We start from the raw sequence: 21,044 nt of genomic DNA on the forward strand, positions 1-21,044 counted from the left end.
ATTCAAAGTTTAGAAAGACAAATGTCTTTATTACTCGATGAAGAGTGTGCATAAAAGTGAGTTTTATTATATTCTTGCTTGATTGTTTGAAGATAAATTGAGCCAACTTAGCAAAGTCTCTGTCTTGTTTTAGAATAGGAAGACTCGATTACTTTCAGAATAAGAATCCAACATATTCCCCTATTAGAGGGGACGCCGCAGTCACAGTGTGACACTGAGAGCGCCGTTAGCCCCTATCTTCGTGATGGGAGTTCCGTGATGCCCACAGTTGATGAGTGGTGATGAGTCCAGATAGTAGCGTTCCCGTTTTCCGTCTGTGAGCTTTCCTCATTATCAGCGTTACCAATCAGATGAAGAGCGCGGTGGGTCGTGCTCAATGACCATTCTCGCTTAGATTCAAAGCACTGGATGCTTTTAACCCCTAGAAGGCTCCCGTTCGCTGGCCGCTTCTGTGCTTCTAACGTAGTACGAAGTGGCTGCCCATGGATGCTCAGCTGCTTCGAGCTGCTGAAACCGGCGACATCCATCTCCTCAAGCGACTCGTCGACAAAGATCCGAACCTCCTCTTTCGAGTGACGACCCAAGACAACACTACCCTCCATCTAGCTGCAAGATACGGCCACGTTGCCATACTCTCAGAGATTTACAGCCGTCATCCTTCTCTCCTTGGACGACTCAATTGCAAAGGCGATTCTCCTCTACATGTGGCTGCAAGAGCAGGGCAGTCCTGTGCAGTTAAATTTTTGCTTAATCCATCAAAAGGGTCCTCTCAGTCGGCTGCCGGAGAAGGAACGAGTGCGGCAAATCTGATACTGGGGTTGAGGAACAAGAAGAACTGCACGGCCTTGCTCGATGCCGTGCGGAATGGACACCTCGATGTGGTGGTTCAGTTGATTGAAGCCGGGCCTGAGACGTTATTGACCACGAATAATGCAGGAGAGTCTCCGCTCTATGTGGCAGCAGAAAATGGATCCTTGGAGATAGTAAAGCGACTCCTGGCAGCTTCCAAATCATCCGCCGATGGAATCGGCCCAAAAGGTCGAACGTTTCTGCACGCAGCAGTTCTTCAAGGCCACTTTAGTAATATTCGTACCCAACCCATTCCTTCCTTTTTCGCTTTTCTGCTTCAGATCTACAAGAAAAGAAAAAAAGTAAATATTTTATTTTCTTTTGATACTGCTATTTTAGTGTGTTCGATTGAAAAAAGGAGGACCTTTTCAAGCTAGATAAACTGAGAGAGTATTATTTTTCCGTTGTTGACGTTTGAAATGGTTTTCAGTTTCGTCCCGTAGAATTTATCAGCTTCTTTTCTGGCTTCAGCAGACCTGGTTTAGATTTTAACTAGAGAAGTTTGTCATGAAAACCCCAGAACCTAATTTTCCCTTCAGTTTTCTTTTAGATTTCAGAATGTCCTATCCGAGCATTTCATCAAATTATTAAAGGAATCGGTGGAGGAAATGTAAAACATTATTATATTAAATCTGCAAAATTGACAACATATCTTGATTTATTTTCAGTCAAAACAGAAAAAATACAGATCAGGTTAATGATTCATCTTTTCAGATGTCATGGAAGCGATATTAGGGAAATACCCAGAACTCGTCGGACAAGTAGACATCTACGGGAGAACTCCTCTTCATTGTGCAGCATCCTTGAGAAACTTGCGAATGGTTCGGCACTTACTGGAATTAGATTCTTCGGCTGTTTATAGACCGGACAATGATGGGAGATCTGCAATTCACTTGGCTTCCGGTGGTGGCCACACTGCTGTAGTTCGAGAAATCGTCTCCTGCTGTCCGGATGCCGGCGAGCTTCTTGATGGTAGGGGCCGAAACATTCTTCACATTGCCGTGGAAAGAGATAAACTGAGTGTGGTCGAATACATACTGGAGAACACCTCCTTCGAGTATCTGATAAACGATCAAGACGCAGATGGAAACTCTCCGTTGCATCTAGCTGTGATTAATCATAATCTTTCAATTGTGTATCTTCTCGCTACACACAATAGAGTGGAGACTAGTACAGTGAACATTGAAGGTGTCACAGCTCTTGACATAGCCATGGCAGATAGTGATCCCAGCATGAAAGTCCGGAAGGTAAATTACCCGTTTCAGAAGACGAGAGTGACAAGCAAATGACTGTTCATTGTTCCCTCTCTGCATTGTTTGCCATTTTCTGTACCCTGCTCTTACTCCCATTCAGCTAATAATCAATGGTGAAAATATCTATTTGCAGTTCCGAATCTTGAGAGCATTGAGACTTGCAGGGGCGGCCCGGGGCCTTCATCATGACGAAATAGGTGAAATAGTGTCACATGCTACTCAGCCTGGTCCAGGCGATCCGGTCTTGATCGAATCTTGTAAGAGCAGGGCCAGCACCCTGTCTCTGGTGGCAATTCTTATTGCGACTGTCTCCTTCGCTGCTGCCTTCACCATGCCAGGCGGGTTCATCAGCGACGGCCAAGACAGAGGCTTGGCAACCCTAACAAACAGAGCAGCTCTGAAGGCATTCGTGATAGCTGATACTGTGGCCATGTGTAGCTCAATCATCGTTGCCTTCCTCCTCATTTGGGGTGCGACCGGCGACTACGACCTACTGGTTCACACCCTCAGGTTCTCCATGGAGCTCATGTGGATTGCTCTGCAGTCGATGGCTGTGGCGTTTGTGACGGGTGTGTATGCAATGGTGTTCAAGAGCCGATGGCTCACCATTGTCGTCTGTATCTTAGGCTGCATGATTCCCTCCTCTGTGTCTCTGGTCCTTCTCAGCCATTTACTTCCATTGCCGGTGAGATGGAGAAGAGCTAACGGGTTGGCTCTAGTCAAGCTATTTGTCCTGGATTTCACTTCCATGATTGCTTTCGATGATTTGGATGGGAAATCTTCAGTTTGGAGTACTCTGACAAAGTTATTATTTTGGCGAGCACCTTAGGGATCTCCTCATTATGGAAGCGGGATCTTAGGTTCGGTATTCTTCTAATCTAGTTTAATTTATTAAGCCTGCAAGGTTTTGGTCTCTCCAACCTGTAATTTATTTAAGCGGCGTTCTTTCCGGTCTCCATTTTCAAGTATCAACAGTAGATCATATTTTAAATCAATTTTTAGTGTTGTCTTCTACGTACTTACCGATCATGGGTATACTCCAGAAGTGAATTAGAGAGAGAAGGTAGCCTCCTTTCTCCTCGTCAATGCAGGGGAGGAGTGGATTCTTCTTCTTAACTTGCGTGGGAAATTCTCTCAGTGACCCAGCTGATTCGACTGTGTTAGTGAATATATCAGTTAATGAGTAAATTGGCTTAATTAATCTAAGTTTTAGCGAAATTCCTCACAGAAAAGTGGGGTTAGGTCTAATACATTACCTCTAACTGCTGATAAAACTGTAGATAATTGCCTTTTTTAAGCTGGTGGGAGGAGTCACGTTCAGTTTAGGCGAGTTGCATTTGAAAAAAGTAGTAGAGCCATGAAAGAAAGAACAAACAGGGATTGTATCAACGTATAAAGGAAACCTATGCTTGTCCCATTAACTACGTACAGTATTATCTTCATGTCTGAAAGACAACAACAATAACAACAGTATAGGAGACCTACAGCAGACAGATTTTGGGATAAATGCTCGTCCTTCTGAATACAGACATGTGTTTATTAAAAATCCTCACCACTGCCGTCAGAGTTGTATAAGCCATAGATGTGAGAATTATCAACGTCTTCTTCAGGTACGAAACCACTATATTCAAATCTCTTGACGACACCACTACATTCAAATCTCTTGATGTGCGCAGCCATTTCCTGTACCTTGTCATCTACATCCACCCAACAGTCCTTCACATCTAATACCTCTAGCTCTCTGCATCCTCCCAGTATGCTCAGCAGGTGTTCCTTGAAGATGAGAGATTCACTCAAGTGCAATTGCCTTATTTTTGGGAGAAGAGTAACGATGGCAGATACTTGCTCCCAACCCATCCATCCACTCATCTCCAGACCCATGAAATGCTCACAGTGCTTGCTGACTTCTTTTAGAATCTCCTCAAGATTCCATGGCATAGGTGCCATTTTCAGATGCCTGAGCTCCTTCCATTTTCCTATTAGGTTTTGAAAATGCTTTTGTTTCTCTCCTCTCAGTTCGTGGACAGTGAGGGATTTCAAGGCCGGACATCTGAAACCAAGTTTTATCTGCTGGGTAAGATTAAACAAGACGATAGAATATCTCTGACCAAGGAAGTGAAACATGGATGTAGATTTGAGTTAGTTAACAACTTACGCTTCTGAGACAAAGATGAAGTCTTCCAACGTGAATACATGACAAGGAAAAACAAGTTTTTCCGCAGATCGACAGCTACGATTCATTACGTATTGGAGGAAGCCTATGAGGGAGAAGCACACGAAACGGTTGTCTCCCATGAACTTCCGAGCAAATTCATTCTTCCGAATCGGATGGTGAAGATCTAGTTCATGGAAATCTAAACTCCTCCAGCAGAGAGGGTTGAGAGAAGTTCGATACCATGACCGACAGACGAAGGGCACCGTTAAGGTTAGCTCATGAAGTCCCAATCTGGAGAAAATGTTAATCAAACAGTCCATGTTCATGTCTTCCCATTTCCCACCTTCCATTGAATCCTGATTATTCGAGTACAATTAGTAGTAAAAAGAAATACAGACCATCACAAACCAAAATTGAAGCATAAGATGCTTCGTGCAAACATTTTAACGGGGAAAAATTCTTCCTTTCAATTTACAACGAGCAAACAGACGAGAGAAAACGCTTGACGATGAACAAGAATTCTTACGATCGATAAACATCTCCTGCTTGCGCTGATCGTTAAAGCAAGCGATCACAAGAGAGGTGAGGGAATTACCTGGAAATCTGGAACTGGGTGTCAAAAAAGTCTCTGCAAGCAACACCGACCGCCTGCAGAAATCTGCTCCCCGCAACCGGAGAAATTTTCCTCTAAAAACAACGTGCCCATCGAGATGGTCGTTAACAAAGTCAATTGATCCACCCGGTTATTTTATTCTTTATAGTATTCATCGAGGCGCTGGAAGTAGACGGAAGACGGACAAGTCCTCACAGAACCGTCCAAGGGATGGGCGAGAGAAATCAATTACAGGCTTATGTTTATTTTAATTAAAATAATTTAAATTTAAATTTATTATAAATATAAGAATTAAAAAAATTTAGTACAAGAAGAGATAATTATTACACACACTTTTATTACCTTATATTTAAATAATAAATTATAAAAAATATAATAAATAATTTTAAAACATTAACTCTTACCTATTAACACCATTTATTATTAATTAAAAATATATAAAAATTCTATATTAGAGTTTAAAAATAAATAAGTATATTAATTAATTAAAAATCTTACTAACATATTATTGATTTAAAATATTTATAAAATTAAAATATTTATATATAAAAAAATCTTACTCTTGCCCATTTATTATCGATTTTAAATATTTATAAATTAAAAAAAATCTTACCCTTACCCATTTATTATTGATTTAAATATTTATTAATTAAAAAATGTATACAAAAAAATTATTTTAGAGTTTAAAAATATAATTTATCTGTAATTTTTTATCGATTTAAAAATCTTATTAACATATTATCAATTTAAAATATTTATAAATAAAAAAATCTTGCTCTTACCTATTTATTATTTATTTAAAATATTTATAAATTAAAAAAATCTTACTCTTACCCATTTATTATCGATTTAAAATATTTATAAATTAAAAAATTATACATTTAGAGTTGAAAAAAATACAATTTATCTATTCACAATAAAAAAAACTGGTAAACGCTGGAAACAGATCTTCAACGAGAAGCTTGAATTTCAGCGATTCAAACCATAAGAGCAATCACAAATTGGTGTTACTAGCGATCGCCATCTCGGCTACAAGCGAAGAAAACTATTGAAGACATTGAGAAGAATTCGTCATTTAATAAATCGAGCGGAGTCGAGTATTGGTCTCCATCGCTCTTCCTTCCATGCGAGAAGGCGAGAGGAGTGGAGAGGAGAAAGATCGAGCAGGGAGAGATAGAACAAAAAATCGATTAAAGTTGGTTATTTTTCAAAATACCTTCAAAGTGATGTCATTTATCCAAATAAGTTTTAAAAAATGGGTAATTTGGTAAATATCTCTCAGTTTTTTCCTCTAATAATTTGTATTAGATTTCTTAATCATTTAATTCCTCTAATAAAAGATTGCAGTGGCGTAGGTTAATAGCTAACATGAACTTCGATACGACAAATCCACGGCTGGACGTAAACCATTTCTTACTCCGCAACGGACCGAGAATCCAGAAACTCACCCATCCGTAAACAACAAAAGTCGAAACAGATTCTGTAAATTAAATTGAAACCCCATGGCTTTCAGCGGAGATTCGACACCACCTTTCCGGTGGAGGCCCACGGTACCCAGCAGTAAATCCGCCAGCCATCGGATCTTCCTTCTCCGTTTCTTAATCTGTTTGTCTCCGTTTCTGGCCGTTGAAATGGCGACAGAAATCACGGAACCTCGTCCGTTTCCTAAGGCCACTACGCTTTAACGAATGCAATTAGCTTACGTTTCGTTTCCAAGTCCCGATGCTTATCTCCTCTGCGCTTTCTAATCTTCAACTGATTTATTTATTCTTAACTGACAACTCATGACTCATGAGCTCAAATAATTCTGTACGGGTTCTTGAGTTTGTACCTCGCGACTGCTCAAACCTTTACGGCTAGTGAGCAATTGGATCGAGTGGAGCAGCCATGGCAAGTCTTAGTGCACGTCATATCTCACCTATCGAGTTCCCCAAGCTTTCTCGTTCGAATCCCAGATCCTGCAATGTGGGTTTCCGTGTGTCTGCGGCGGAGAACAAGCCGGAGCCTGATCTCAGCGTTAAGGTCAACGGATTGCAGTTGCCGAATCCATTTGTCATCGGATCCGGTCCCCCCGGGACAAATTATACCGTCATGAAGAGGGCTTTTGATGAAGGATGGGGGGCCGTCATTGCTAAAACTGTAAGTCTCTTTTTTTTGGGGGGATGTTTCAGATTACAGTTATATTTGTTTTGCAGGTTGAGATAAACCGTGTTCATTTGTCTCTTGCTTTGTTAGCAATTAGCTCTGATTTGCATGTAATCAGTCTGTCCTACTTGTACACTCTAAACATAGGAATTCCGTTCTGGGTATCTTGATATTCGTTCACTCCTTGATCACTCTGTGACACATGAGTCCATATGAACTTACATTAGAAATGAAAGCATGGAACTTCATCATGTTGACTGGGGATATGGATCGTCGGCCGTCAAGTCGACGAATGACTTATCCTCTGCTCGGTAAACCAGATCCATGATTCCATCATGATGCTGTCGAGATCATTGAGCCTTCGTGCTTATACAGTTATGCTTGGTTTGAGATGTTGGGCTAGGGGCCATTCGGCACTACCCATATGCTCTTTCCCTTGCTTAAACTTGTTAAATTGTATGGACGGGACGCTAGAGGGTGGGTTTCTTGGGTTATTGCTCTTTAGTGATAGAAAGTACCATTTGGATTTCCTGTAAAGCTGTGACCACATTGGCAGATGACCCGGGTTGGAAGATTCTTAGGCAAAAAAAAGATGTTTGGTGGTCATGATCAGTTTTGCCTACTGAATGGATACTATATAAGTGAAAACTGAATTTTTTTCCTCAACTTTTCCATAAGGATTAAAATGAAATTCTTTCTTGAGTAAAAGTCGATCCGATCATAATTTATCTTGGCAGGGTTGAAAGGTTAAGGCACAGTCCAGACATTCGATCCGTGCTGCAAATATTTTTGAATACCTTTGAATTTATTTACTCTGGAATTAAATGTCTCAAATTAATCAAACATGACCATCCTTTTTGCTACGTTTAAACTTGCTGTGTTTATTTCATTTTATTGACAGCTATGTTGCATAAGAGTTACAATTTTTAAATAATGTGAAATTTTTGAGGTTCATTAACATCATATGTGGTTATACTCAGTTGCTTCAGTAGCCCTTTGTTGACAACTAAAATTCGCGGTAAACTTGTAGCTGAACCTATAACTTATTTTGACCAAAATAATTGAGCAGAATCAACTGTTTCATTTCCTTAAAACTTCTTTTGATTCCTCATGTGTTCTCTCTCATGCTAATTTATGATCCTGTGTTATAATTTTGATGTCTTTGTACTTCTCATCATGATGCCAGGTCTCCCTGGAGGCAGATAAAGTTGTGAATGTGACTCCTCGTTATGCTAGACTGCGAGCAGAATCAAATGGATCCCCCAAGGGACAAATAATTGGGTGGGAGAATATTGAACTAATAAGTGATCGGCCACTTGAAACTATGTTGAAAGAATTCAAGCAACTGAAGGAAGAGTATCCGGATCGGATACTTATCGCTTCAATTATGGAGGAGTACAACAAGGCAGCTTGGGAGGAACTCATTGAGCGTGTTGAAGAAACTGGAGTTGTAAGTTGGTGCAATTCCCTTTTTTTTTTTATCCTTTCTGGAGTTGTAAGTCGTCGTTCATTTCATTCCTGGTTGTTGAAATATCACATTTGATCATACAATTGCTGTGAGATACTGTTTTCTACTTCAATATGAAGATATACTGGACTAAATTGAATTGATTCCCATTTTATTCTAGGATGCCCTTGAGATCAATTTATCTTGTCCACATGGCATGCCGGAACGTAAAATGGGTGCTGCTGTGGGGAAAGACTGTGCTCTTCTGGAGGAAGTATGTGGCTGGGTCAATGCAAAAGCTACAGTTCCTGTGTGGGCAAAGATGACTCCAAATATCACTGACATCACCCAGGTTTTATTCCCTTTCATAGTTATCTTCTTCTCTTTTAGTTGATAACTATGAAGCAAACCAAGCATTTTACATTTTATGTTATCTTCCTCAGTACTCCAAACAGTGCTTGAGTTTTGCTGCTTGTTCTCCTTTCAAACTCATAATTTGTTAGTTGTTAACTTGATAAATCACACATTTTCTTAAAAAGCATTGGACTTGTCTAAGTGAGTTGACTGAGTATAATTTTGTTAAAAAAACTATACCTACCAATTGCCAACTTATACTCTGGTTTTTAAAAGCATTGCAGAGGTATGATACTCAGAATCTTTTCCTAAACAGGTTTTAGTAATTTGGTGCTGCTGTAACTTTCATATGTTTGTTATGCTTTTCCATTTTTATAATTTTATTTATGCAGCCAGCGCGAGTGGCACTGAAAGCCGGATCTGAAGGTATCTCTGCCATTAATACAATTACAAGTGTCATGGGAATTAATCTAAATACTCTGCAGCCTGAACCATGCGTGGAGGGGTTTGTCACTTATCTTGCCAATCAAAATATTCTGCCTTCTCTCTGTTTATTTATTTTTCTTCATAATCCTTTTCCATTTTGTTACACTTTCCCTCAGGTATACCACTCCAGGTGGTTATTCTTCTAAAGCTGTCCATCCTATTGCATTGGCAATGGTGATGCAAATTGCAAAAATGATGCAATCAGAGTTTAACAATGATGCCTATGCGCTTTCTGCCATTGGAGGAGTAGAGACAGGAGGGGATGCCACCGAGTTCATTCTTCTTGGAGCGAATACCGTTCAGGTATTTGTTTTGAATTTTGTTGCTAGGCATAATGCTCTTACCTCATGGGCACTTTGAACACTGAGCCTGCTCCACCACTCGAGTACAGATAAAATAGAGGCATTGTTGCGTGTTTATGCTAGTATTTCAGTATTTTATGTTAACTTGTTTTTCAGCCATTTGTGCCCCAGTTCATTTAACCGCTTCCTTGGACTAAATCATAGGTATGCACGGGTGTGATGATGCATGGGTATGGCCTTGTCAAGAAATTGTGCGAGGAGTTGAAGGATTTTATGAGAAAACACAACTTTTCTTCTATTGAAGATTTCAGAGGGTACTAGTATTTGGACGACTTACCCTATTGTGTTGATAATTTTTACATGAGTTTTCTCATAATACTTCTTTTGCTTTTTAGGCACTCCCTCCACTACTTTACTACCCATACCGATCTGGTTCGTCGACAAAGGGAAGCTATTGAAAAGAGAAAAGCAATCAGAAAAGGCTTGGCATCGGATAAGGATTGGACTGGAGATGGTTTTGTTAAGGAAACGGAGAGCATGGTGTCTAATTGAAGAGATGCATCATAACCCATGCAGGGTAGCCATCTACCTGAATCCCTGCTTTGTACTCTGCAATGGATAGAAAGAAAAATAGGACAAATAACGGTCCAAAGTAGGTTCACATACTTTGTACTCTGCAAAGGATATAGAGAAAATTGGGATAAATAATGATTCAAAGTGGGTTGCTATAGTTATCTGGACATGTCCTCTTTTTAGTACTTGGAATAAATAATGATTCAAAGTGGGTTGCTATAGTTATCTGGACATGTCCTCTTTTTAGTACTGGTTTGGCATGATATAATGGATATTACCAGGAGGATTACTAGCTGATGGGCTGCCAAAGATAGGATCTTAAACGTAATCGGTTTAGTAAGAATATTTGCTACTCGATCTTGTGATGAAATATGTATGATGGAGATTATACCTGTTTGAATTTTTTTCCGTATAAAGTAGCAGTTTACCTCAATGTATTTGGTAGATTCATGGAAGACTGGATTCGAAGTGATATGAATAGTTTTAGGCATGAGGTTTGAGGCTGTTGTAATGAAAAGAGTAAAAAAGGAATTTCGGTTCAATGATTACTAAAATATTGATTTATTAATTATTAAAAGGAGGTTATCTAGTGATCTAATACCTCTAACACCCTGAAATTTATCTTTTTCTTTTCCTTAAGAGAAAATATACTTTTCCCAAGTAATCTACTTCTTTTGCATGCTAAACCTGAAATGCAAATAAGCCCATATCGCCGATTGAGTCTCATTTCCCTCAAAACTGGTATGGGTTCAGAATGTTCTCTCCTGAGGCCCATTTTAAACCATCACCAGCCTAACAGCTACTGAACCGACCTTTTACATTTAGCGCAGCTCTAAATCGGTACAGTTGCATCCCCTGCATTGCGACAGAGAAAATGGGGCTGGGAATTCGAGCGATTCGAGCCACGAGAAGCTCTGCCTTGGGTAGCCTCTGTTCCACTTCTCCTTTTTATTCCCGGATTCTCTCCCCCTCAAACCCTAGTTTCTTCCGATGGATAGTCACCACGCCGGAACTCCAGAAACCCGACGCCGCCGCGGAGCCCGCTCCCCAACCTCCGCCACCTCCGACTCCAGTAGCAGGGGCCCGTATTCAGTTGACCAATCCTGAAGACGCCATTGAAGTTTTTGTGGACGGTTTCCCCGTCAAAATTCCCAAAGGGATGACTGTATTGCAGGCCTGTGAAGTTGCGGGCGTTGACATCCCCCGTTTCTGCTACCATAGCCGCCTTTCAATCGCGGGAAACTGTCGCATGTGCCTTGTCGAAGTCGAGAAGTCGCCCAAGCCTGTTGCTTCCTGCGCTATGCCTGCTCTCCCTGGTTAGTTTCACGAGATTCCTTCTCTTCACTCGATTTTGGGAATTCTGTTTCGTTCTTGTAGCTTATGTTTTGGGCATTATGGGAGTTCAGGGATGAAGATTAAGACGGACACGCCGTTGGCCAAGAAGGCGAGGGAAGGGGTGATGGAGTTTCTTTTGATGAACCACCCGCTGGATTGCCCCATTTGCGATCAGGGAGGAGAGTGTGATCTCCAGGACCAGTCTATGGCTTTCGGATCAGATCGCGGCCGGTTCACAGAAATGAAGAGATCTGTGGTCGACAAGAATTTGGGACCGTTGGTAAAGACGGTCATGACTCGGTGTATCCAGTGCACAAGGTTAAATTTCACTTCCACGGTTTATGGTTATTTCATTCTAAGGTCTTTTATGCTAAAATTTAGTGTCTTATTATAAGAGTACTATTTGGTCTTAGGAGCTCATTTAGGAACCCGTAGGAGAACTTACGAGTCTCCTGTTTGAACAAATCAATATGAACTCAGTAGAAAATGAAACTTTCATTCTTTGCTTTGTTCGTCACTGAAGATTCTTGCTCACAATAAGTTTGAAAGAAATGCAGACTAGAGAAAGCTATTTGTTTTAGTTGCACATCGTTGTTAATTAGGTAGTGAAAATTTCCTCTTTAAATCTACAGGGATTTTTTATGCTTTTGGAGTTTATATTATACGCCATTTTTATGAACAAATAACAATCAGACATTTTTCTCAAAAAAGAAAAAGAAAAAAAGAAGTAATCAGACATGATAAAGTTACTTTTGATCCTGAGGTGCACTTTATGTCAAATGACTCGTGATAGCAGATATGAAGAAAACATTTCTATCATTTTATTCGCGTCATGATTAAGTGGCTTGAGAGTACGTTGATAATTTTTAGTTTTATGATATGCATTTTCAGCAGCAAAACTGGTGTCTAAGCTGGACAAGGACTCTGGTTGCATATTTGGATCCTTTTTTGTGATGCTTAACTTGTGAAAAATGTAAGGGAAAATTTCCAGTATGGAGTTGGAGCATATATAGCTTATCGCCATACTTATCCTTTCCAGCAGTAAATATTGATGTAATATATTTCTTTTGAAACCCTGGCTATAGTCTTTGGATGTATCATGATCGAGTCATATCTATCATTTTTGTTTAAATATCCACTTGTTATCTTCATTTTATATGAATATGGGATCACATATGTTCATCAAAGCATCTCTATCTTATACCAAGTTCTTTAAATTTATTACACAATTGTTAAGTGAAAGGAAGTCCCTTCTTTAGCCAGGTCGTTGTTTATGTTCTGTCAAGGATAACCACAGAGATTATCCTTTTTCACTTTAATGTACCTAGCATTTCAACCTTGCATTTGGGCAATTTTAATCTTCGTCTAGGTATTTTCTTTTCTTATAATATGTTGTTTGTGATTTGAGTCTCATATAAACTTGTTCCATGAGCAACGTTGTTCTTGTGACAGGTGTGTTAGATTTGCTACTGAGGTTGCTGGTGTCCAGGATCTAGGCATGTTAGGTCGGGGCAGTGGGGAAGAAATTGGGACTTATGTGGAGAAACTAATGACCAGCGAGCTATCTGGAAATGTGATAGATATCTGCCCTGTGGGAGCCCTAACTTCAAAGCCCTTTGCATTCAAAGCTCGTAACTGGGAGTTAAAAGGCACAGAGACTATTGATGTTACTGATGCTGTAGGGTCAAACATTAGGATTGACAGCAGAGGCCTAGAAGTCATGCGAATTGTCCCACGTTTGAATGAGGTAGATTTTTATATCTACTTTTGTAATCATAATTTAATGTTTCTGTGTTATGATATCCAAAAAATAAGTCTGAAACTGTCAGTCTCCACTCTGCAGGACATTAATGAGGAGTGGATTTCTGACAAGACACGTTTTTGTTATGATGGTCTCAAAAGACAGAGACTGAGTGATCCTATGATTCGTGGAAGTGATGGGCAATTCAGGGCTGTGAGCTGGCGTGATGCTTTAGCTGTTGTTGCTGAGGCTGCCCATAATACGAAACCTGAGGAAATTGTTGGAATTGTTGGTCAGCTATCAGATGCAGAATCTATGATGGCTCTTAAGGATTTCCTGAACAGAATGGGATCAAATAATGTATGGTGTGAAGGAAATAGTGCAAATCTCCAAGCAGATCTACGTTCAAGCTTCCTTTTAAACACTACCATTAGTGATCTTGAGAAGGCAGATCTCTTCTTAGTGATTGGTTCACAGGTATTCTGATCATATCTTATTTGAAAGGGAATAGGTTATTTTCTTATAGCATGTTATTTTTATTCTCTAGACAGTTCTTGCCCGTGAATTTTAGAGGCCGTTGGTGTTTACAACTCTTTTCCTGTTTGCGATGTATTTCGTACTTCTGCTTGTTTTATTATGTGATCAAGATAGACCTGCTAGTGCTTGACTGTTAAAAAAATTAACATACTGATGGAACTATCAAACAGTAAAGCATAATGTTTAGAGCATATGTGTAGCCAACCCTAGCATAGTTGGCTTAAGACAAGGGATGAAGTGATACTATTAGCAGGAAATAGGGTAGTATTTGCTTTGGAGCATTATTTTGTCTGACAGATTGGGCTTGTATTTTATTATGTACTTGGAGGGCCCGACTAGGTATTTACGTTAGGTTGGACCAGCTTAGTGCAGGATGTGCATAAGGGACCAACTTTTTTGTTTTCCAACAGCGTTGGAGTATTTGGCCTAATGCTCAGTTATTAAAGTCTATTCTTAAATCTGGCATTTTAGTGTTGAAGCACACAAGATTGGTTTTGGTTTGGTTTGCTATGCATCCAAATTAACAAGGTAATCTGCGTCAGTGTTGATGGATCATAGAATCAAGACTCTGATGTATATATATTAGTCCGTATGTGTAAAATTATGAAGTGGAACAAAATATCAAAAAATTATTTTGCTATCATAATGATAAAGCTATTTATTCATGCCTTTTTTATCTTTAAAATAGCTTGGAAGAAAGGCTTTCATATTCTCAAGTCTATGAAACACAAATTTCTGTATTTTCTTCTTTAACATAATCATAGAAGATTATTGGTTACTTTTTTTAAAAAAGACTATTGACATTCGTGACCAAGTGAAATTTGCTAAATAAAAAAGTAAAAATGAAGTTAGCTAGCCTTGTGTCTTCTAAGCAAAAGCAGAAGTTAGTGGATGAAGTATTAAACAGTACATTTTCATTTATTTTGCAAGTTAAATCATTGAATACTTCCATCGAAAAAACATTGAATAATGCCTTTAATAATTTATGCAACATTAAAGCATATAATCAATGTCCATATCGTATTCTTTATTCTTCCTCGTATAAATCATAAAGAAATGAATGCTTGTCGATAATTTTTTAATATTAAATGACATAAAAATCACTGGCAACCAGGGCTAACCAGATGTTAGAGAAGATTGGATACATGGAAGGGTCAGCTAAGCTCACAAGCAAGCCAAACCACACTAATCAAAGCTACCTTAGCAGGTATACCAAACTACTGCTTGTCCAGCAAGTGTGGCATCCAAATTAGAAGCAATCCTGAGAATTTTCTTATGGTGCAGTAGCTGAAGTTAGTTCAAATACTCATTGGTCAAATGGGATAAAGTATGCTCACCAAAGAGCATGGGGGATTGGGTATTAAAAAAATCAAAATTATGAACTGGGTTCTACTGTCAAAGTGGATTTGGAGATATGCCACTGAAAAGGGTTGTTAAGGAGACAAGTTATTGATGCAAAGTATGGAGGGAACCCCCAGAATTGGCTACCGCTGAGTGGGTAACATAAGCATACAATCTAGCATATGGAAATCCATTCTGAAACAAAAAACCTCAATTGGAACAGCATCTCAGATTCCATGCTAGAACTGGCTCTTCTGTTAAGCTCTAGACAGGTTGTTGGCTGGGTAACGGATCCCTATACATAGAATATCCAAGACTGTACAGCCTAGCCCAGAACGAACAAATTTCAGTGCTGGAATCCAGACCTACAGCCGATCACTGGAGCTGGAATTTACGTAGGAGTAACTTAAACAACACTGAAACAGAGGAATCAGTTAAGTTACCTGCACTGTTAGAGGCACACTACATTTCAATCCAGGGATAAGATGGGATAATATGGAAGCCCTGGCCCCCAGGACAATTCTCAGTAGCCTCTTTCTATAAAATCCCAGATTATCCCCCTCGCCCAAACCATGCTCCCAAGGCCCAAGCTTAATCTGGAAGCTTGTGGCCCCAAAAAAGGTCTTGCAATCCCTATGGACTGCCTCTCACAAAAAATACTCACTTATGACAAACTGTCTGAGAGGGGTCAACCGTTGGTGAACTCATTATGCAAACTCCGTGGCAATGAGGAGGATAGTTGTAATCATATCCTGATGCATTGATGCATTGCAGATCCAGCAGTGCTGTTTGGAATGCCATTCTACTCAAATTTGGCATTTCCCTATGTATGCCTCTGTCACTCAGCCTACTCTTTCAGCAATGGAGCCCTATCCCCCTGGCCTTCTACGGAAAAGCCCTATGGAAGTCAGCCTTGGCAGCAGTCCCTTGGGCACCTGTGGATAGAAAGAAATATCAGTACATTTAAGGCCAAGAGCAGTTCAGTTGGTGGGGTCATAGAAAAGGTAATACACAGCACACTATTATGGGCACACAGCCTACATGGCTTGCCCCCTTTCCCAAGCTCCATCATTCAGAGAATTTGGGGTAAAGTTATCCATTTTGGAGACCCTAAACCTGAGGTGATGGTTGAACAGAAGCCCTCTCCAGGTTCCTGGTTTAAATTAATTTTTTATGGATCCTGAAAAGGAAATCCGGGACCTGCAGGAGTGGGAGAAGTTCTCAGGAACAGCCAAGGTCAGGTTATGCTGGCCTTCTCCGGGCCAGCCGGTTGCTGCACATCTAATGAATCAGAATCTTTGGCTATTTTGGAAGGTCTCAAACTTTATTAGCAACATCTCTGTGGCCCTCTAGTCCTAGAGGGTGACTCTGCGCCTGTCAATGACCGGGGAAGCAAAAAGACCCCTGTTCAGACCTATCTGCTGAGTGGCGCATTGCCTGGAGAAATATTCCCAGATCTGCCATTCACAATTGCAAAATCTGGAGTCTCTCTAAAGCTACTCTTTGTTCCAGGACTTCTCTGGACCTCTAGTAGAACATTTATAAGGCTTGTACCCTATGTTGTATCCTACGCTTTATACTATGCTGTACTAGTATTTCTTTTGAGCTATCATTAATTGCTTTGCACCATTTCAAAATAAAAATAAAAATGACATAAAAAGATGTGAAAGAGCGAGAGCCACCAAAAAATAAAATATTAAATTTAGAAGGAGACAAGATATGAAGTATGTACTTCAATATCTTTTTGACTGTACAGGTATGCCGAGAGAATGAAAAGCTTACCACCACAACATAATCCAAAAGGTCAGATGAAGGGCAATCTAGCATCTATATGACTAAGCAAATCTCCTTGTATTTCACTAATCAGCCGAGTTTCCTGCTAAATATACTGTAATCCACTTAGTTTATAAGATTTTCTGTCCCCTTTGGGTTTTATGAAAATTATTTGATTTTTGGTTAATCCAAGTTTTCTACCAAATATATTGTAATCTACCAAATATTTTGTGAGAATTACTTGATTTTTTGTTAATCTAAGTTGACTTGGACTAGTCTAGGTTGAGTCTGGCCTGGTGACCGACTTGTGATTCCATGACTAGCACTATGCCTAGTCCAAAAGGTAGCGATTTTAAGTTTAACACCATTTGATGACCTCCCCCTTAGTTATTTGCTCTATGGCTTTGTAATTTTCTGCTTGTTTTTTAGCTCTTCTCTTTTGCTTTTATGTTGCTTCTTCTGTTGTATGGCTTTGAAGCACCAGCACTACTGGTGTCCCTAGACCCTTCCCTCCCTCTCCTAATAAAATTCTCTCCATTAAAAAAGAGCTGTGGGGCCTAACCTGGTGTATGTGTGCCATAATGGGGCGGCCCACTGTAGGATAGACTTAAGGGCATAATTATCTATATTTTGTAGTCATCGGAGGTTTTGGCTTATTGTATGTGAAGCAGACATAATAAATTGTAGGATCCACATAATACTTTTTTATTCTTAGATTCATGAGCTTTATGAAACAATATTTTGTCTCAAGTATACAGTGCTTTTCCCGAGGATAATCCAAAGGACATGTCCTTCAAGAAGGGCAATAGGTGTCATTTGTTTGAGTCACTGATAAAACAACATCCATCAGCTGTTGATGCTAGATGACCTTCATCTTTTCATTTTTAGTTCCAGAGGTGATGTCTAAGATTGAAAATCTAGCTGATCTTGTTTTCAACAAAAAAAAAAAAAAAAAATCTTGCCGAGCTCAACATTTTCCTCTATTAAGTTAAGAGAACAACTTACGGCTATCTCCATCAGATCCATGTTTCAACTATGTCTGGTTGGTTATTCAAATGCCTGTCATCACTTCCTATCTACTATTTGCTAGGTCTATGGCTAGATTAGCCTTTTTTAAACTCTTCTTTCATTTCTTTCAGTGGTATAATTTCTCAGTTTTCCTGCCTGAAGATTGATTACAGACACATTACTCCCTAAACTTGGTGAGTGTTTTTTAACCTATGACCTGAGACTGGGGACACCCCTGCCCTCACCCGGCCAATAAGCCAAAGTTCAATCCTCTTTTCGTTATTAGTTTCAACATGTTTGCCAGTCCAGCAGCTGACATTAGTGGTCCATCATTGAACAACAAAGGATCATTTATGTAGGGAGAAGGCAAATACAAGAAGAGAAAGGAGAGATAAAAGGTCGTGAGCCTGTACCTTTACCTTTATGAAGCTACAAAAATAGGATTATGTTTTAGTTTTTTTTTTTTTTTTGAGTTATGATTATGTTTTAGTTTGTTTGGGGTTTTTACTCAAATGTAAAGAAAGTGTTTCATTTCCTGGACACAGAATCTCAGTGATGGTTTTGTGCCATTTCATCAATAACAGATGTCTCCTGATTGTAAAATAACTTAAAGGTGGTGTGATGAAAATGATGACGACTTGGATTTCCTTTTGAACAGCCGTCTGCCTTAGACATATGCATGGTGAGTTTAGACTCAGTTATGAGTATGAAACAATCTAATCACAATGTTGATAACATGAATTTCCTTCCTAAATCCATCTGCTTTTTTAGACAAATGCCTATAATATGAAGCAGCAATCCAGAGTCTTACCCCGTTTTCCCTCTGCTTGGAGCTGCATGCAGAAGCAATATCACAACCCTAAAGAATGCTATTTTAATCTAAGATGAATAGAACTTGTCTAAGACGGTAAGAGAGTCGTGAGATTTGGAGGTTATACTGACAGTTTGGATAATTTAAAAATTTTATTAATTTTGGGACATCTTATTTAATTCTCCCTCTCATTGTTATTATTTCTTATTGCTGTTGTTCATTATGGTTTAGTCGTGAGATTTGGAGGTTATAATGACAGTTTGGATAATTTAAAAAATTTATTAATTTTGGGACATCTTATTTAATTCTCCCTCTCATTGTTATTATTTCTTATTGCTGTTGTTCATTATGGTTTTCTCTCAGGTGCTTTTTGTTCTTTCTTTCATGGTTTCATAAATGAAGTCAGGTGGTTGTAATAGTCTTGTGCAATTAAATGTATCCATGGACAGTTCCGAATTTATCCACATGCATTGCATTTGGCAGTGAACTACGGTGCAGTTGAATTTCCTCTGTGAAAATGGCTACTAAAAATCTTTTACTTTTAGATATAGTTATTATTATCAGACACACAGGTCCTCAGATAGCACAAAGATGGACACACTAGTGTGGTTTCTGTACTTTTTAAGTTGATGGCAGATTTCTCTTGCTTTTGTTACTGCTCTTTATCGATGTTTAAAAGAGGTTGTTTTGTGTGCTTGATGGTCTAATGAGTTTGTGTTGGTATTAATGTCTTCTTTTTCTTGTTTATGGATAACTGACAGCCAAGAGTAGAAGCGCCGATGGTGAATGCTAGAATCCGCAAGACAGTCGGAGCAAAACAAGCAAAGGTTGCCTATATTGGCTCCACAACTGATTTCAACTACGATCACCAACATCTTGGCACAGGTCCACAGACCCTGATTGAGATTGCAGAAGGACGCCACCCATTCTGCTCTTCTCTTCTTTTAGCCAAAAATCCAGTTATCATCCTTGGTGCTGGAGTTTTTGAGCGGATGGACAAAGATACAATTATATCCGCTGTAGAGACCATAGCCAAGTATGGAAAAGTTACTAGGCCTGACTGGAAAGGTCTTAATGTCCTCCTCCTCAATGCGGCCCAGGCTGCTTCCCTTGATCTTGGTCTTGTACCTGATTCCAGCAACAGCATTGAGAAAGCGAAGTTCTTGTATCTCATGGGTGCTGACGATGTGAACTTGGACAAGGTACCAGGTGATGCATTTGTGGTGTACCAGGGACACCATGGCGACAAAAGTGTTTACCGTGCAAACATCATCCTCCCTTCATCAGCATTCAGTGAAAAGGAAGGAATATACGAGAATACAGAAGGGTGTGCACAGTCTACTGTTCCAGCAGTTCCGACGGTTGGTGATGCAAGAGATGATTGGAAGATAATTCGGGCACTATCAGAAGTTGCTGGTGTTTATTTGCCTTACGACAATCTTGGTGCTATCCGGGCTCGCGTCGGAGTGGTTGCTCCTAATTTGTTGCAGATAGATGAGAAGGAAGCTCCGACTGTATCTGCTGCATTGAAGCCTGAATTTACTGGGAAAATCAGTAAGTCAGTATTTGGGACCAGTGTAGAAAATTTCTACATGACGGACTCCATTACTCGGGCATCGAAGATTATGGCACAGTGCAGTTCGTCTCTGACGAAGAGGAAGTGAGGTTTATGAGTTTTTATGCCAAAATAAGGAGGCTTTTGAAACTCGATTTACTTGCACAAAAGCTATGTTAAGAATTTTGGTTGTTGTATTGTAAGAAAAACAGCCGGCCTATTCGGCAGAATATTTTTTTTGTGAATTTGATAAATAGATGCTCTGCGAACTTCGCGTAAATAAATCTGGGCGTTCTTTGTAATAGGGATTATTTGAGCTCTCCTGGTTTAGGGTAGAAGAGGCTATCGATCCCCAAATCTTCCCTTTGTATAATAGAACTTTGTGAAACGTCTTGAACGATCGTATCAAAGACGTTCTAGTGTTTTTCAGGCGAGACGCCAACCTATTCCGAGTTTATTCACTGGAAATTGATTTCTGTGACGAGTACACGTCGTCAACCCGTCCGTCTGCTTAGGAAAGATGAGCATTATTGAGATGTTGCTGATGGCGATTCAAATGGAACCTCATCAGTGTGGTGCTGATCTACCAGGCATCGGATTCGACGGCGCGCAGCCAAACGATGTCCCAGGAACTGGAATGATTGCGGGCAATATATCACCTAATTTATGCTATTATAATGATGCCAAACTGCTAACACGAATAGCTTGGTAAAATTTTTGACAAATAAATCCTTTGGGCGTCAATTTAGTTGACAAAACCAACGAG

The 21,044-nt window shown here is 39.7% G+C and overlaps 4 protein-coding genes across 4 annotated transcripts; 3 read left to right on the plus strand and 1 right to left on the minus strand.

Moving 5' to 3' along the window:
• Positions 1-194: 194 nt before the first annotated feature.
• Positions 195-3,100, plus strand: LOC137956698 (protein ACCELERATED CELL DEATH 6-like). The gene is made up of 3 exons (XM_068804290.1): positions 195-1,080; positions 1,564-2,096; positions 2,236-3,100. Exons 1-3 carry the CDS (start codon positions 483-485, stop codon positions 2,929-2,931), a joined length of 1,827 nt encoding a protein of 608 aa, XP_068660391.1. The 5' UTR covers positions 195-482; the 3' UTR covers positions 2,932-3,100.
• Positions 3,101-3,641: 541 nt separating this feature from the next.
• Positions 3,642-4,607, minus strand: LOC137955200 (F-box/LRR-repeat protein At3g48880-like). Its single transcript, XM_068802067.1, has 2 exons — positions 4,258-4,607; positions 3,642-4,152 (listed from the first exon to the last, which is right to left on the minus strand). The coding sequence occupies exons 1-2, from the start codon at positions 4,605-4,607 to the stop codon at positions 3,642-3,644; spliced, it is 861 nt and encodes a 286-aa protein (XP_068658168.1).
• A 1,896-nt stretch (positions 4,608-6,503) lies between these two features.
• On the plus strand, positions 6,504-10,396 carry LOC137955812 (dihydropyrimidine dehydrogenase (NADP(+)), chloroplastic-like). Its single transcript, XM_068802960.1, has 7 exons — positions 6,504-7,009; positions 8,202-8,465; positions 8,644-8,814; positions 9,209-9,321; positions 9,419-9,605; positions 9,809-9,918; positions 10,000-10,396. Exons 1-7 carry the CDS (start codon positions 6,758-6,760, stop codon positions 10,154-10,156), a joined length of 1,254 nt encoding a protein of 417 aa, XP_068659061.1. The 5' UTR covers positions 6,504-6,757; the 3' UTR covers positions 10,157-10,396.
• Positions 10,397-10,941: 545 nt separating this feature from the next.
• LOC137956330 (NADH dehydrogenase [ubiquinone] iron-sulfur protein 1, mitochondrial-like) lies at positions 10,942-20,580 on the plus strand. The gene is made up of 5 exons (XM_068803782.1): positions 10,942-11,493; positions 11,584-11,830; positions 12,965-13,259; positions 13,356-13,730; positions 19,485-20,580. Exons 1-5 carry the CDS (start codon positions 11,052-11,054, stop codon positions 20,385-20,387), a joined length of 2,262 nt encoding a protein of 753 aa, XP_068659883.1. The 5' UTR covers positions 10,942-11,051; the 3' UTR covers positions 20,388-20,580.
• The last annotated feature ends 464 nt before the right edge of the window (positions 20,581-21,044 follow it).

This window comes from Aristolochia californica, unplaced genomic scaffold (assembly GCF_029961685.1).
Source record: "Aristolochia californica isolate CCGP_79_NKW_82.1479 unplaced genomic scaffold, dmAriCali1.0.hap1 SCAF_2, whole genome shotgun sequence".
Classification (NCBI taxonomy): domain Eukaryota; kingdom Viridiplantae; phylum Streptophyta; class Magnoliopsida; order Piperales; family Aristolochiaceae; genus Aristolochia; species Aristolochia californica.